This window comes from Corapipo altera, unplaced genomic scaffold (genome assembly GCF_003945725.1).
Source record: "Corapipo altera isolate COAL_440 unplaced genomic scaffold, ASM394572v1 45, whole genome shotgun sequence".
Classification (NCBI taxonomy): Eukaryota; Metazoa; Chordata; class Aves; order Passeriformes; family Pipridae; genus Corapipo; species Corapipo altera.
In genome coordinates, this window is record NW_020884877.1 from 8575292 (window position 1) to 8594119 (window position 18828).

At 39.9% G+C, this 18828-nt stretch overlaps 1 protein-coding gene across 1 annotated transcript in view; it reads right to left on the minus strand.

Annotated features, from left to right (window-relative positions):
- The window catches only part of PARD3B (par-3 family cell polarity regulator beta), a 398190-nt gene that overhangs the window by 14408 nt on the left and 364954 nt on the right, over positions 1 to 18828 (minus strand). Inside the window, exon 22 of the mRNA XM_027636917.1 lies at positions 16047 to 16126. Within this exon, the coding sequence (XP_027492718.1) occupies positions 16047 to 16126 (80 nt within the window). The remainder of the gene's footprint in view (positions 1 to 16046; positions 16127 to 18828) is intronic.

The window sequence follows — 18828 nt, forward strand, 5'->3', positions numbered from 1 at the left end:
GGGCCTGTGCTCCACCCCTGCACGAGTTATCTGCCCCTTGCTGCATTTAAAAATACTGTATGTAATTAACTGTTATCAGGTTGTTAAGCAGTGTGCTGAAGTGTGAACTTATCATTCAATTGTTTCCTTTATTTACAAAGTCCCTGCCATTCTCTGAGGCGGCAGCCTGGGACCGGCTGTTGACTTGCTCAGATGAGGAGAGTTTAGCATACCAGATCCTGGGAGCAGAAGCAGATTCTGGAGAAGTGAGACAGACGTGAATCAGCAAACACCCCCTCAATATACCCTGCAGAATAGCTGTGCTTGAATGAGACACTTACACCACCACTACCAAATACATCACTGTAAGGTTTCTTTGAGACTTGAACCACAGAGGAAACGCACAGTACAGCTCCAAACCACTTTATGGGCACAGGTGGCGTTTTTACTCGTAGACATGGTGCTAGCTTTAATGCCTACAAATAGACACAAGTCATATATTCCATTCACAGATTAAGACAATGTAACTGCTGACTTTCATACACTTCTGGGCTCAGTTCTTCCCTTTTTCATTTGCAGGAGTTTGTTTCTTTAAGCAAATCTGGAAGTCAGAGGTCATCATGCTAGACCATGGCTGGAGATGGGTGGACATGACAACAGGACAAGATGCCACATCCACCACTGTCTTCTCTGCCTCCCTCAGCAAGGTCTAGGTTTGGATTCCTGGAGCCCATGGCACACACCATGTTTTTTACCACTATCTCCTCCTGGCCTGGCTACTGTTCTCTGCTTTCTTCCCCAGCAGCACCAGCCCTGGCAATGCCAGCAAGCAGTCCAAGATGAATAAGACATCATCAGATTTATGTGATTTTCTTCAATGCATTCCTGGTCTGGGGCAGCACCACGCACCCAGAAGGACTTACCAGAAGGTCTTTGGAAACTGGTGCAATCGTCAATATTCCAGATCCACGTGCAACCCTCTAACACTTGTAACAAACAAGATATGTAGCTTCTAGACAAATTTCTTCTGTGCCATCTGCACACTGTGCTGCATGACAGATGACAAGATAAAATTTGCAACAGCAAAGTCCTTAGAGCACAACAAGCATTTAGAGAGAGCAAGTACAGCCTGTTGCAACAGTTCAATCAGCTTAGTCATGTATCTAGAATAGAAGACATCCGGATCCTGAAGCTGAAAGCGGAACACACAGCAGAAGATGGGAAAAAAATGCTTTAAAGACAAATCAAAACACTGCATCCTTGGCAAAGCAATGCCAACAGCTGGGAATTAGTGATACCTTGCAGAGGTGACAGCACAGCAGTTGGAACACAGGGGCAAGCCAGCACTGAGATAAAGAGAGGCTTTGGACAGCACCGCCTGGTATAGGCTTTAGTTTCTTTTGAATGTTTACATACAGCATGTATCAAAGACTGTACCATGTGCAGTAGAGTCTTATGTGCAAGACATGATACTGTCAGCAGCTTCAGCTGACATTACAATCAACAGCGCCATAATCAGAGAGGCATCCCTACTCCACCCAGGAAGGCTACTATGGTGAGAAAAAGAGAAGCAATAGCGCTTCCTGATATGTACCTGGTAAGAACCTGGCTAAGATTCCAGACAGCATGTCTCAATTTGGCTGGGGGAAAACTTTTTAAATAAAACCACCCTCTTAACTTGAAACAATCTTTTACATAATGAATCAATCAATTATCTTTGCTCTAGTATGTTCAAATCAAGGGAATCATAATTGAAAATAACAACCAATTTATATAGCTCATTTAAAGCCACAGTAAGCTCGGCTGCTGATTCACTAATGAACAATAAAGGTCACTACTATAATATCACTCTAAGTATTTTCAGATTGTATGATGTGATAGACTTGAAGTGGTATGTTCATAAAAAACATCAAGATACTTTGCAGGGGGAAGTAAAGATGGAAAGAGATCTGTGCTCTGCATAGATACCAGACTGAGAAGAGGGAATAACTTTGATGCAATGAGGAACTTCATGCCCCAGACTCATCCGGCCTCAGCCAAAGCCTCTGGATGTCAATAGAAGCATTTCAATGATCATTGGATTAGGCTCTTGTATAGGAGAATGGTATCTGAAAGGGGAGGAGAGGGCAGGGAGAGAATGAGACATCTGTATCCTGGAATGAAGTCAGGAAGTTAAGGCCTGACAGCCTTAGACCTCAATAAATAGCTCGGGTGCTAGATGTGGGTTGCTGAAACGCCTCACTCCACATGGAAACATTCCTTTTCAATTGTGTCTTTCAGGTAGTCAGAAAAAAAGACTGATGAAAATGCTGTTAATTTATTTTTTACTTTTTGAGTGCCCATGATCTAGAAAAAGGGAAAATATATGCAATTACTAGGAAACTACATTTTACCAGGTGAACAGCACATTTCTGCTACATGGATGTTACATTTACTTATTTTACATATTAACGGCATGGTAACTGGGGCAATGTAGTGGAGTGTGCCCTAATCTGCAGCATCACATCCATGACTATTACCAGAGCCAGATGTTTCAGAGGAAGTTGCAATTAGTGGACAATTAATAGTTTGCACAGGTCTTACAGCACAAAACAACCTCTCCTTTCCTCCTCAGATGCTAACTCAAACCAAAGCAACTATTAGTTTAACTCCAGGTTTGCAGAAAGGTGCAGGTTTCAGAAACACAAAACACTTGATGGCACTTGTGTACTTGCAAATGTTGATACAACCCCCCCAAATATGGTAATATTTAACCTTGACAGGCGTACTAGTTGAAACCCAGAGGCATAAAGCACAATACAGTAGAGAGAGCCTGTGGAGAGTTGAGAATGATGTCTTTTCCAAATCTCAATGTTAAATCTTTAATGCTGACTTGGGTTCCTCTTAAAAAAAGATATGTGCAACTCAACTTCCAGTAAAATAGGATTTTCTTTAAAAGAACTTTACAACATTTCAAAGGCCCCTCTTTTTAATGATCCAAAAGTAAAAGGAAGAAACTTCATATTGTATTAAGCAGCTACAATATAAACCATTACTCAAGAACAACACTACAGTTTTTAAGTCAGAAAAGCATAAAGCAGGAATACCATTCTGAGGATGCAAAATTGTTTCTGTATACTCAAATCCCCTGAAAAACTTACAAAACTTGTGGTATAACCTAGTACAACTGAAAATGTCTAAGGAGGAAAAGACAAGGGTTAAAGGATCTGTATTGATTTTTTTCCCTTACATTGCGATTAAAGTGATCTCAGCTGGGACCCAGAATTACAGATGTAATTATAATTTCAGTTTATATTTTTAGACTGTGTACAAAGAAGTGTAATAATGGACAGCTGAAAATTTTCCATTGTCCATTAAAACCAAAATGTTTCTGATGAAACCTCTGTAAAGCCAAGTACCATGACAGTAATCTCTCAATAATAGAGCTTGCTTCAGATGTTTGGTGACAAGAGAGAAGGGAGAGCTGTTACCCCTTCATACAAAGAAATCAAACCAAAATGACACTGAGGTTGTTATTCCCCCCAGTAAGACTAAAGAGATTCCAGGTTAAGACTACTAACGAGTCTTTTCAAAGAAGAAGTCAGATTATTCTTTAAATAACTTTTCTTCACACTATTTACAAGGTATTCAACAAAAAGCATTGCATTAAGCAGGCATTATTTACACCACATAAAGTGCAGAGAGTGAAAAAAATGAAATTTGTCCAAGTACTACTGCCTGTCTGCCATCCATCCTCCATGCTTTACAATGCCCGTTTAAGCCCAGGTTTCCTGGAGGCCTCTGATAGCTGAGCAAATGACTAATACTGAAGAGCTAAATTCAAGGTAAAGCAGGTGCTTAAGTGCTCTGATGGATCTGGGCCTAAAAAATCAAGTGTAAACCCCAACTCAATTTCAACTGACTAATTGAATTTGCCCTTTTTTTTTTTTTTAAACTCCCTTTCGTTGCAAACTGATCTGCTCTGTGCTTTCTGCCATCCAGCGCGGTGCAGTCAGTGCCGCAGCACAGCCCTGCACCACTGAGCTGCTCCCGCTGGCCATTCCAGAGGGGGCTGCAGCATGGCATGTGGTAAAGGCATCCGTACAGAAGATGCTCAAAACCAGCACTGGTATGTTCAGGCAGCCTAAATTCATCCTAATTCCCTAGTCAGTGAGAAACCCAGATGCCTTCAGAGACTCCTACAAAGCTAATTAGAAGACTACCAGAAGTCTATGCACAGAGAAGTCGCATGGGTTTTCTGAGCACGGCTGCTGGGATCCTCAAAGCTTTTAACTGAGTCTGGAAATCTTTAATTGCTGAATGTATAGTTGTAAAATGTGTTTGCTGTTTGAGGATCTTTAGAGGAAGGATTGTTAGCATCCTTTTTCTACTTGTTTTGTCCCAGCTATTGTGTAGGGTGGTTGAGTTCCGTTCAAGAGCGTCTCACTATTACCTCCTTCAAAAAGCAAAACAAAGGGAAAAACTGTGACCATACCATGCTGCTAAAAAACCACACTCTTTTCATACTGAAGACATCTCAGTTCTCAGTAAACAAACGTCCCTTTTCCTTAAGGCACAGTATCTCAAACTGAACCAAAATTCATAGCAAAAATGCTAAATGAGGGACCATTAACCTGTGGATATGTGGGTATATACAACAATTCACTAGCACCTAGATCCAAGCAAACAGCCATTCACATGGATTTTCAACTGTCAAATCCTGCTGATATTGGTTTTGCTTCCCAGATTTTGCCATGATCTACAACAGACTGCTCTCAAAGTATCTCCCTTCACCTGTAAAACGATTTTTCTTTAAATGAAGAAAAGTGCCAGCTACTCAATATCCAAGGACCCGTACTGGCTTGGGGTTTTGCTTGATAACCTGGGCTGGGTGTTGTTCACACATTTCCTGCCCTCTGGATGGAACTCTGGCTGCCAATTTCCAAAGCACTGTTTTACACTATCTAGTGCACAGATCCAATCTCCTTGCTGAATTACATCTGAGGTGGAACAAAAATGGCAGATAATTCGCTTTCTATTAAAGTTAACACTCTCCTCCACTTGCTTCCCACGTATATTATACAGTGGACGTGTTTGCATGTTCTGCTCTATTTTTTCAGCTGTTACAAGCACATAAGCTATCAATTACTCTCTGTGCAGAGAGAAGATGGTGATTTGAGGAACAGCTTCCAGTTTACATAACTCCTCACCTCATCACTGCTCAAACTTTTAAATGAATGCTTTTGGGCAAGAGGCCTGAAGCAGAGAGATTCTTTAGGTGCTCTCCCCCCTGCCATTTCCCCCCTCATTGTATGGTTAATCAGAGCAGCATAACTCTTTAAAACTAATATTTATTCAAACAGCTGTAGGATCCCATCTGCTCATGCAGAACAGAGCACAGAATCAGTGGAGGCCACAGCAACACCAGGCAGAAGCCAGCAGAAGATATGAGTTCTCTCAATATCTCTATAGCCAGCCTAAGTAACATTTGGCAGACAAAATTTTTGATTACAGCAAAGACACTACCATCATCATAAAGATGTGGTTAAGTTTTTGACATATGCATTGTGGTATTTAATATATTTCCAAAATAAAGCTTGCTGAAAGTCTGACTAATGGTCTATGTGCTATTTAACACCAACCACACGCCTACAAAGTTTTTCTGGCGCGTTTCTGGCATATCCACGACATCTTTACCTCTGGTAATGATGCTCAATAGCTTATGTAGATTTTCTCAAATAAGCATCAACAAAAGAACAGTGTCACTGTGCATCTTGTGCTTTGTTTATGCCATATTTGAGAGAACTGTTCTAGTAGAAAATTTTGCACAGGTGCTAAATGACAAAGTGCTAATTTACATAACTATTAAATGCTAGAACAATGCAATCTTTTCCAAGCCTGGAGATGAGGGTAAAGATTCTCAAGAAAGCAGGAATTAATCCTTTCTAACAGGGTACTACAGGAGTTTTAGCTCTATGCTTGCTCTTAACAAAGTTACTGGTCCACAACCACTAGTGATCTGAATATTTGCAATTCTTCAACAATTGAATTATGTTAATTTTTAAGGAGTACTTTTACTTCACTTATATTTGTGATAAGATTGGATGGGCTGAAGAACAACTTATCAAGCAGGAAAAGATGTATTCCTTTTACTAGGATCTCCAAAATCTGAAAACTGCTAACATTGGTGGGCCAAAAACCCAAATAACCTAATCACAGCGTATCAAATTACTACCAAGCTGACCCAGACAGTAAAGAAATCAAAGAATGTGCTCTAATGGTGGCTGCATTTCACTCTAAACCAACTGTTGATTGCAATCATTAGGAACACATGGACTGCAGTGGTTCTGGATCAGATTCATTCTAGCTTCTACAACATTTCTAGTTGTTACTTAAGCTGGATCAACCCATCCAAAGCACGACTTTCTAAAGCAACGTAGTGGAAGAGCAACATAAACGCCTTTGGTGAATATTTGAGCAAAGGAATTTGGACAAAACCTTCTAGAATTCAGACTATTCTCCTGATATATTTAAGACTTCTGTGCAGAGAAATTAAATATGTCACCTTCTTATGAAATGGAAGCAGTTTGGCTGCCAATTGTATGAGTTGTCTTAAAACAGCTGCTCTAGCAACTGTTTTTCCTATTAAATTCTTTAGTGATTCTCTTATTCCCAAATTAGATACCTCTTTCCTTTAATCACCAGTTTATGTAAAAGCTCTTTCCTCACAAGGCAGGGTTTCACCAAGGATAACAAACAACGGCAGGTCTGCTTAACACACTGCCCTTGTGTTTCTCTACCGCTCACATCTCCCCCACCCTGTTCCTCCTTTCTCGGTGGGTGGCACACTGAGTCCTCACGACTCTGTCCCCTGCATGTTTGTAAAAGGACACAGGAGTATATTTGAGGTCTTAAGATTTCACAGCCTGTCATTACCTTGCAGCATGCAATTAAGACTGTCCACATACAATTCACTTCATCATCATAATCTCCTTTCCTCTTTCTAAACATGTACATAAGAATACCTATAAGAAACTCATTTTAAATGGCTTGCTATTAGAAGCCTGAAATTTGCCATCGTGACAGTACAATGTCCTTGTCCTTTTTAACATATTTCCTGTAGGGTGGTGGTGTTTTTTTTGTTTTTTTCTTTTTTCCTAAGCACTCTTTGCAAAGATTGGATGGAGACAAAGGAATTGGCTGAGAACTAATATGGAGAACTAACTGCAATCTGCCTTTGAGCAAAAGGTGCCATTGCAAAGCTGCTGTTTGCTCACAGGAACACAGCTGAGCAGTGACAGAACATACAGGAGGCTCATACACAACACTGAGAGCTGCAGGAAGCTCACTCAAAAATTCCTGATCCAACATCCTCAAAATAATACATATTTACACCTGATACTGTTGGCTTCCTTCATTTCTCCTTTGTTAGCTGTTTTTAAAGCACGTTTGCTGACAGCCATCTTTCAGCGGCACCTCCAGAGATATTTATCAAGGGAAAGCCAAAGCCAAGAACGGGAGTGAAGTTGCCTTACTTTACAATGCACTTTCTCACCTTTGCAGCCTAGAGCCTGTACTTTTTGATCAGTTCTGAATTATAACCCAATATAAGCAGGAACATTTTTATTCCAAATATCCATACCTACATAGCAGCCAGCTGAGCTTCCCAGTCTGGTGGTCTCCTGAGCAATTTCAATATCCATCTCAACAATGCAACGGATACATTTGCATTTTGGAGCACACATCTTATTCCCCAGGTTTCACTCAGCACATCACTCTGTTGATGCATTCTATGGGATATATCCTTTTGGTTTTTAATTTAATCTTCTTTTTAATTTGCATTCACTTATCTTTTTTCCACAGATCCTTCATCTCAACCTAACCATTTTGTACTGACACTTCTTTCTTTCATTAATATTTTGTTCCCTAACAGTTGTTTTGTTCTTTTACTCACTGGAGGCATAGTTAATACAGCTTTCTCTTCTGAGGCAATGTCTCCATGACTTCATTAAATTTTATAATATTAATTCAAGCCCTTTTGTTCAAAGGCAACATTTTCCTCCATCTCCTGTATTTTTTAGCTGAATTTGGTGCCCCTAGTTTGAGTGGGAGGTCCTTATGCCTGATTATACACTAAAATTCATACCAGATCCATGTTTTCTGTAAATGTGACACTTGAAAGTATTTTTATTTACTCCGGATAGTATGTCCTTGCAAAAGGCCGGCTGTTTAGTTTCAAAATATTAATTGACTTTTAAACTATTCCATATTGCATTAACTGGCTTTTTGCTATGAGGAGTTGACTGACTTATTAGGAAAATTGACAAACCCCATCTCTGTCTGCCTCCTTCTACACTTCCAAAGTATTCTTCTGGGACATCTGGCTTTTAGTGGTTTTTTTCAAGCTATGTCCCAGTTGTCACAGACATTTTCTTTGGTCAATTTTCTTTAGTTATTCCCATGGAAATTACAGAAGTGGCCTGATGGCTGCAATCCATGATTGATATCATGAACCTTGACCTTTCTGACTTTCTAAAGTATACTTTTTCAGTATTTAGACATACTTTGGCTTGGATAGAACCATCATGTTCATTTCAAGTAATATTTCTATTTTATTAGAAAGCTGAAGGTATGTTTTACAACCAAATCTCCTTCCTTTTGTATTCACCACAGAGATTTCTGAAACTGTGATCCTGTTTACAAATTTCTTTCCTCCTTTCAGTCAAATCTTAGAGACACAAGACCATTTTTTAGAAGGTCTATAGTACATTGACCCTTTTCCTACCTGTTCTGCTTTTAATGCCCTAAACTCGCCCTGTAGAAGGCATAACACAAGTTATTTATGAACTCTGCACATTTTTGGAAAAATGTCTTTTGACACTATATATGAAAAAAAAGCCTTCAGACTTCACATATGACACTGAAGTGATACTAGTACCATGGCACACTGCAGCAGAGGAACTCAAACTGAGATGGAACAGAACAAGTTGCCACAGAGCACTTCCAGCTTTCTGCTGCGTGTACATTATCACAGATCTGGTGACCTGCTATGGATTTGGACTCTGTTCTTCTTGAAATACAATGACTTTCCTGACATTCTTAGATGCTGGGCAGTTTTCACAGCAATCAGTTTTACTATCTTCCAGAGTTAAGAAAAGTTAGTTAAGCAAATGGATTTAAGGTAATCTTTTCATGAGCACATCAGCTTGGTTCTCAAGCTTGGGCTCTAGCATGTAAGAATGATCTTTTTTTCTTTGCCTGTATTTCATCTTGGCTGGTTTATTGCAACATATCTTGGAGGTCCTTGAGCAGGACCAGCATTTCCATTAAAATTGATTCTAAATTCACCTGCCAGCACTTAAAACCCAACTAAAACCATACACGTATTTCATTTATAATGAGATCACCACACTGGAAGATACAGACAGACGAGATTTTGCTGCATTTTCAATAAAAGCACAGCTGTCAAGATAAAAATCATATTTAAAAAAATATCCCTGAGTTACTGATACTACTTTAGTTGATTAAAACAGAAGAGAAAGTTAATAATTGAGTATACTGGAGAATGTACCATTTGAATATTACTTATATTTCATATGACTAGGGTGATAAAATTAGGTGGGCCATTCATTTTTTCACCCAACTCAGTTTTCTTCCTATTTAAGACTCCAAATTATCAAGTCTTCTTAGTTTTGCAGTTATTTCAGGGGGATATTAAAAAAATATGATTTATGTAAGAAATTTAAAAAGACCACTTACAATTGGTTCTCAAATATTCCTCTGGATGCTCTTATTTTAATCAGTAGGAGAAATGAGAGAGATACAGACTTTGTTCAGCTTCCTGGAATGACAAAATATTTTCCCATGTCCTGCCCTTCACTGGTTTCCACCCCTTTGGAGGAAAATCCTGGGCACTACTAAAAATACTGTGTATTATATTATACATGGAAAGTTAACAGGCTTGCTTTGTAGCTGTGTGACATATGTCCAATAACATGGTTTCACTGACAGAATAAAACTTGGGTGATTCTCAACAGGGTTGATAAATTATTTCACTACCATTAGAGTTTTCGCACCCCTCCTTCCCGCTTTATGAAAATATATCACAGACGCTCTTTTTAACCAGATGAACAACTCTCCAATTTTAACAGTATTAAAAGGTAGCAATGGCATTTGCTGCGGTCTGCATCAGCATTGTCACCTTCTACCTGCCATAAAGCACAATTTTGTGCTAAAAAAAAAAAAGGCAAATTCAGTAGAGCCACATAATGAAATCAACTGAAGAGAGGAACAGTGAAAAACAGAGAAGCAGGCTGTTACTAAGAAGTGTCCAAGCACCAAGAAGGTCTCTGGCAGATAACTTGGCAGGACAGCAGCTGTACTGTGGGACAGAGCAACACTGTCACTGAGAACCCCTGTGCCACTGCATGGCATTTGTCAGGGCAGACGGGTCAACATCAGAACCAACCAGGACATCACATCCTCCAGCTGATGGCTACAACCCTGACTGCAATGCTGGGTCAATGCTGTGCAACAAACTCTTGGACACCAAGGAGGAATGTAGATGAAGTATACAAAATAAGAATGGGGTCAGATTTTTTGCAACATGGGATGGAATAAGTTAAATCAAAGTGATTCAAAGCAAAAAAAATTAATTGTGATTTAAACCAACAGGCAAGGAATTTTGATTTAAATAATTGATTTTAAACCTTGCTTTTTCATCTGTGGTCCTTGGCTAGTCAATTCCCAGAGGCTGGGAATGCTCTGACAAGTTGATTTACAGCTAATTATAGTCTGCACTAAAATTGTGATTTCTTTTTTGTTAACCAGGAGAATATACCATATACATATTTAAGTAATGTCAGTATATTAATTTCAGATTCTGCTAGACAATGATGAATGATGAGCCTTATTTAACAGACAATTAACTTTTTCTCGTGATTTGTGTCAAGTCACTTTCTGATGATGTTTTTGGGATTCAATTAAATTACAGAAATTCTGCATTTTGAAATACAGTTGGTTAGTAAAACAAAGGCAAGAACACTCCAGTGCAAGAAGAAGCTAATGAAACCTGCTAAGTAATCCAGTCCTTATATTTGAGGAACCTTATCTCTTCATGACACGGCTATTACCAAAACTTTGCTTTTGATGCAAAGAGCTGGAAATGTTTTTGACTTAACTCTAGAGGCTACCTCATAAATTGACTGCAAGGGTACTCCGGCCCCTTGAGTCAATGCTGTTTTTTCATGCTCTATAGTGTGTTCAGTCTATTTAATTTATTGAAAGGGAGGTTAAAAATACTCAAGGGGAGGCATTTTGCAGGCTTGAGTTCTAAAATATAGCAGAAAAAATATTTACCATAGTATCTAGAAACTGAAATTGGGTAATGTCAGACTTCAAGAAAAAAAAAAAAGGCATAATCTGTTTAAAGAGTAAAATAATTAACCTCTGAAGAATGTAATTAATTCACCACAATGTGACATTCTAATTCCAGGTTCGATTCTTTTGTAAATACATTTATAAAAGTAATGCAATGGATCAAAATTGAAATTTAGTTTGATGCAGAAATGCAGAAGGTCTTGGAGGGCTCAGGCAAGGTGATCAAAACTGTTCTTTCTGTATCATACCTAGAAATGGAGAGTGTGCTGCTTTTAGCTACTGCCTTAAGAAGTGCAAGTTACATGGTCAATCTGAATAGAAGCTTCCAGCATGGGAAGACTACCCAATGCCACTGTATGGAAAGGCTGGTTACTTAATACACTTCCAAGTTTCCCAGTTTCACGATTGTGAGCCAATCACCAGTTTGCTCAGCAGTCTCCTCCCAGCCACAGCAATACAGCTGAACCCATCTACACAGCCTGAACTCATTTTTCCATGCTAGCAGTTCTTTTCTAATGCTCTTACAGCCTTTCTGTTCCCACCCCTTTTCTTGACAAAAATGCATTTTTCAGTTATATGAGGATTCCAGAGAAAGCCTGAAGTGCTAGTTTTCCGTTGGAATCAGCATTTCTTACTGGGAAGATGGCTGAGCTTTCTAATCCACACTCATCACGTCACCAGTGTGCCGTCTCAGTGTCTGTCAGTCTGCTTTTGGTCACGGCCAGCTTCTCCATCAACGCAGAAAAGAACATGTCCTTGAACATGAGATTTCTCCAAACAAGGCTGCCATTAGCAAGACTGTGATTTACATTAAGACAGACTTCCATAAAAGCAAGCTCAAAAATAAAACTATGAACACATAGAGCAGCTTCAGCTTCATATCTGTTCCACAGCTCCATCAGGAAAATATGCTAGATTACACCAAGAAAACAGGCATTAAAAACAGTTTAAAAGATATAACTGTTTTTCTGGCTCCCACAGCCTTGCCCTGCTCTTCTTCCCAAAATAAGAGGCTAAAAGGTATAAGAATCAAGCCATTCTCCTCCTAAGCAGAAGGATTTACCATTGCTTAATACTACTACTGAACACTACTTAGCTGTAGCCTCAGGGCAACATGTAAGCATTGAGTGCAAAGAACTGTATCTCTCTTGCAAAGCCTTCCATTCTGCCTTTCCCATTTTGCTGCTTTCGGCAGACAGAACAGCACAGTGCAGTGAGAGATGAAGACCTGCCACTCTCCTGCCACAGCCACTTATCATCTAATTCAGCTGTTTGCCTCTGTAGAGATTTCCAGAGCAAGTCTACAGGATGGCATTATTTTACCTAGAAACTTAACTACACACCTCAGCTTGCCACTCCTTAGGCCAGTCACATACAAAGCCTTTTCTCCAAAGGCTGCTGCCTTCTGTTTTGAGCCGTTAATTAAAAATGTAACCTTACAGAGGAACAGATCCTCCACTCAAAGGCAAAAAGGTCATCACTGAGTTCAGGGAGACCAAGACACTGAATTTGCTGTGGCAACTACTGAAAAGGCAAACACGTTTGACAGCTGAATTCCTCAAATACAGTTAATACAGATTTATATCACCTGAACTGGGCCCATAATATATAGACTTAAATTACCAGCTTCAGAGAAAATCAGAAAAATACACCAAGAAAAAATAAAAAAGGCAAAGTCACAATGATGTTTCAAAGCTTAGCTTAGCTTTCTACAACCCAGCAGCAGATATGTTCAGATGCTGCTGGCAATCTGACTTCTCCTTCATGCAGGATGCATGCCTTTGCAAAGGAATGGGACAGTGCCTTAGGGGCACCAAATATTCATAAAGATATTTGGCAGATGAATATTCTTCCTTCTTGCCCTGTGGGGAGGAAAATCAAAGCTCTCTTACTCAATTTGTCTGTGCCCACACACACTGGCATGAGTCCTGCTGGCTTTCAGGTGAGCAGAACAGTTTCACTGTGTAGGTCCCAGCTACTCTTGACATAGCACAGATCCCCTCCTCCCTCCTCATCCTGTGCAACTGGATGCAGTCCAAGTGCTTTCCTTGTGTGTTCCACACCAGAGCAGCAGGCAAAGGTCATATCCTCCTGGATTCAACACAATATTGCAATAAGAATTTGTTTCCCACCATCTACAACCCTCATCTGAAGCCTTTTTGAGTATCTCTTATTAAACTGGGCTTAAATGGCTAAGTATGCAGACAATTATAAACCAAATGAGGCTCAGTGGTTTCACCACGGTGACAACAGGAAAAAACAAGGAGTGGAATAAACCCAAAGGCAGGAAACCATGAACTAATACTAAAATGCTGGGGAGAAGAAAGCTACTCTTTTGAGGAAATACTAACTCTGTATTTCTTTCTACATTCCCATTTCTTTCTCTTAATTTTTTTTTTTTTTTATAATGTTACCCATTACAGTAGTTTTCACGGATCCTTCACTGAGAAGAGGATGGCAAATGGGTAGCTTTTACCTGGATTCCTCTACACTCCTGGGCAGTCAGCCATGAGAACAAAAGAAATCACTCATTTCCATTAGTGGCTGGCAATGAGACTGCATCCCCTTCTTCTGGATTTAGACTTCACTGTAGCAATCTACTCATTTGTGACTGCCAAAGCTTAATTACTGCAGTAACATGAAACTGCAAAACTTACAAAACCTAAATATAAAAAGCAGCAGCTGATTGCTGGACTGCAGGCACACCCAAGGGTGTGATGTCCCAAAGCTCTGTTCCTGCCAGGGTGGAAATCCTCTGGAGACGTGGCAATGGCGTGGCCTGTGTGCAGCAGTGCGAGTGTGCGGGTCAGGAAGCACACACAACCCTGCTGAAGTGCAGGTCTTCTCACTCTCCAGCATAATCTCCTTAGGCACTGAGAGAAAAGACACTCTTCAGGCTGATCTTCAAAAGCTTAGTGAATATTTGGATGACTTCCTAAACGGGGAGTCCCAGCCAGCTAAATACTCAAACCTGTCACAAGAGCTGGAGAGTTGAGTTTCTAGCAAGTTAAATGGAAGTTTGGGGAAGAACACTGTGAAATTCATGATCTGATTCAGACAAATCTACTTCAAAAAAACCCAACTAAACCAACCAAACAAAACCCACAAAAACATAGGTTGTAGATACAAGCAGTACACACACCTAGGGAACACGCTGAGGATGCAGCAGTTTGGAAAGGAACAATATAGAAGGAATACTGAGAACACTTGCTACATAAAGCAAGGGCGTGTCTACCTCTGCACTGCTGTGCTCACTTCTGGTCATCCTCACTTGAAGGAATACTGGTGAAATAAAAACAATTTTGGGTGATGGAAGTTACTTCACTGGAAAATTTCCATTTTATAATGCTTGAAAAAAATACGGTTGATTTTCTTAAAAGGAAAACGAATAAAAGAAGACATGACACACAAATACGAAAATTGCTGTAGAGAGTTACACTGGGCACCAATTACTCATTTAGTCTTGTAATCCACAAGGAAGTACTCAACAAAATTGAAGTTTAAAATAAATAAAAAAGAGCATGCGTATTTAAACTACACCTAACTAACATGCAAAAATCACAGCTAAAAACATGTCAGGAAACGTGAGCGCTGAAAAACATAAAAAAGATGTCTATTTACCCAGAAAAGTAAGAATATCCATAGTTAGACAGAAAATACATACAAGACACACTGCTGTTAGAAAAGCCAGTTACTGCACAGGATGAATCTCCAAAAAATGGCTGACACAAATATAATTTGAAGGCAGTAACTAAACTGCAGACACACCTCTCATGACACCTTTGAATGGAAATAGCTCAGTGGAAAAAGAAAAACCAGCAGAAAGAAACAATTCTCTGATTTCCTAAATACCAACAGTACTTCACAACAAAGAATCTCTTCTTACTTGTAAATAGCTATTTTTGCTGTGCTTTTACAAATTATTCTGCTTGTAGGTCCAGGAAGTGGACTGGGCAACCCCTCTGAGGACTTGCCCAGCCCTCTAATTCTAAAGGTGGGTTATTATTCTATTTTTGTTTTCCTCTCACTGCTTCCCACTATCTCTTCTAGTATCCTCTCACTCCCCTTTCTGGCTTGCTTTATCTTACACTCTGCTATTAGAACTCCCATAGAAATGGGACTGAAATCTCTGAAATGCTTCCTTTTTGTTATGCCCCACTGGTTTCAGAGTAGAATTGCTCTTCATTGAGTTGATAAGGATTAAAAATTAAAAAAAGCCCTCAGAGGATTTACTTGCATTTCCACAGTGTTCAGTTAAAGCACAGAGATGCTCTACTGCAATAGGACTGCTCGTCAGACAGCCCTTGCAGCAGCAGTGGGACTTCAGGAGCTGTGGTTGCTGTAGTGGAGGCTTTCCACAGCAGCACTCTGTCAATGCCAGCTAGAATTATATCACTACAAACTCAGTCATTTATGCCCTGCTACGACCTGTTATAACTCTTGCAGAGCCGGCTCCCTCAATGTCATGTTCTCTACCTGTGGATCATGACTCTTACTGACATGTTCAATGAGAGACCTTTCTTTAAAAATTCAAAAGTTCAAATTAATAGTACAGTTATAAAGATGATACTAAATCAGCAGCAAAAGGTGACAAGACAAAACTACAAAATAATCTCTCATGTTAGAGCCAGACATCAGGTGTGGGCTGCTTTCCCTACCCATCAGAAGGAAGGTGAATCAGAGAGCGTGTATGAGGCTTGGTGTTGTACCTGGGTAAAGATGCATACTGCCTTTCCATCCCCTCGAAGTGAAGATTGTATGAGCTCCCATCTGGACCTTTTCCAGGCACCTGTGGAGAGGAGAGTAATTAGAGATGAAGATCAATTATGCAGCCCAGCTACTAACAATGCATCTCAAAACGATAAGCAGAGAACACATGATGCTGCAACATGCCAAAATCAACAAAAGAAAGGCAGGGGCTCAAAGAAGCTCCAAATCCCATACATAATCTTATCACTGCTAACAAGAAAGGCTTCTGTATCAAAGAAGTGTTTAGAACAGGTACAATTTTCAGAGCCTTTCCCTCGTCTGCCTGCTAGCTGGGATACTCTCTCTTCTTCCCTGGCTGGCCTTCCTCCTAGAATTCAGTAACATGAGGACATAATCTAATTAAGAACACCCTTTCTGATTACGCTGGGATAACTACCTGAATTAAAGCTAACATCTTAGTCCCAAGTTTGCTTTTTTCCCCTCCACTTGCATGTTTTGCTTAACTACAGAATATGATATAAACGGGTTTTCTTTCATTCTTAACGAGAATCCAGAAACTTTCCCTAATGCCACCGCAAAGCTAAGTATCCAGCTGGGAGTTAAGTGCACCTCTGATCATCTGGTGCCATTTCAGAAGTGAAGCATTAGTGCACTCAGTCAAATGCCAGCTCGCTACTTGGTTTGTTTTCAAGATGGCAACTGGAGTTGGCTGGGGAGCACAATTCTATCAGGAAGGCTCCATCGGGTACCAAACGGTGAACTTCGATGCTTTTAGCACACAGGAGCTCTCCCAATTTCACTCACTCAATGCCTGCTGATGGCCCAAAGTGTTAAGAGCCTTGTTAAAATGGAGCTATTAGTCTTTTCCTCCATAAATGGAGTAGGCTCTGACTGCCTTCAGTGTTTCCTACATTAGTATGTATTCCTATTCCGGTGCTGCTAGAATCAGCAGTTTTATAAAGCAATATACTAAGAGGCCATTTAAAATCTCCTTTCCCTTTTACAGATTAATAGCAGAAAGGAAGATTTAATGCCTTTTCAAACATTTTTAACAATTCATTAAAAAGAAAGTAATAAATCACACCAAGCTTTCGCCAAATGCCTGATTAAAAAAAAAAAAAGAGAAAACAAAAATTAACATGTTTTTTGCATTCTACAGGTTAGAGTACATTTTTGTCAGCCCTGTAATTTATGCACAATACACCATTTTCACTGAAGCGATGTATAAGCCTCTACAATGAGAAAAGTTGTGCGTTCAGGTGTCGGAAGTCCTATCTACCTTTACAAAGCATTTCTGTGTACATTACATAAGCCAAGTCCAATGCAAAGAGAGGCAGTATCCTTCAGAGCTACCAGGCATTACCTTAGGAATTATCGCAGACAAATACTGTTATGCACCTTGCCACTCCTTAATATTCGTAAGTGAAAAAAAATTATTTAGTACAGGCCTCTTGCTAGCTCTCCTTTCTCTGACTCAAAACAGAAAGGAGTCCTCACAGAACTGTTGGCCACAAGAATAACCACCTCTGATTTGAAATGACCCATGCTTAGCAGTGCCTGACTTTGGATGAACAAAAAATAACAATAATTGCCCTACATTTCAAAAAGAGGGCAGTAGGCTAAAGGGATAATGCATTCATTTTTTGCCACCAGAAAAAGTGACATGTATAGAGACTTTATAAAGACAGAGTCACTTAGGTGAAGAGTCACAGCCACTTTGGCTGTTCTTACACTGCTAATTTCATTAGGTTCATAAGTTCTGTTAATTTCTCAGGTATGCTGGTCAGGGAAGAGCCTCCAGATTTCTGCTGTTTTACAAAGAAGATTGAGGGGAGAAAAACCAAATGTGTGATCTGGTTCACTCAGCATAAAGGCCACGTAGTATATGGTCTAACTCTGGCTATAGATCAGTTATTAATTATGCGCAACAGCAAGATATTTATGAGCTGAAGGATGTGCCTTATAGCTGTGAATTCACAACCCCATGTGAGTTTTTTGCACTCTCACACCTAACAGGAGTAACAGCAACCAGTCAACATGAAAAAACACAAATGGATTCGGAACCGCGCCAGCATTGAGCAGCAATCCCCAAACTTATACCGGTCACCAAAAGTATAAAATATTTACATCACAAGGCCTTTTTGCAGCAGGAAAACTCCCCTTTTTTGATGGTTTCCTACAGACAAATAGAAGGCAATACCCCCTGCCAGGTCTGTTTGTATATATGATTTGAGAGACAGTTACCATAGAAACAGCCTGGTGGTGGATACACAATTTTGCTAATTTGGATCCATTGAGCGGCTGAGTCTCCACACCCTATATAAAACCCCCAATGCACTGGAAAAGCATGCTCTGGCTCTGCACAGCTAATTAAAAGCTCAGCCATTTCTTCTTCTTTCCCTTCTCCATCTGTGCATGCGACAGTAAAAACCTATCATCCCTCAGCCCGGAGTGCCAAAATGGTGCCTGGAATAAAATACTACCCCTATGAATGGAGAAATTATGAAAATAGAAACACCTCCTTCGTAGAAGTTATTTATGTTTCAGGGAGAGTCAAAGCAAAGGGTTCCTTTGCTGCCTTCTGCAACAAAAATAAGCTAAAAATTGGCATGCAAGGTACTAATAAGCAAAATCAAAATACTCCAGCTTCTCCTCCTTTCCTGAACCAGGACATATGTTGGCCCTCCAGCCAGGTGTGGAGGTTTTAACCGCATAGTTAATCATCACAACATATTTAGGCAAGCAAACAGTAACCTTATTAAAAAAGGATTAAAACCTGGA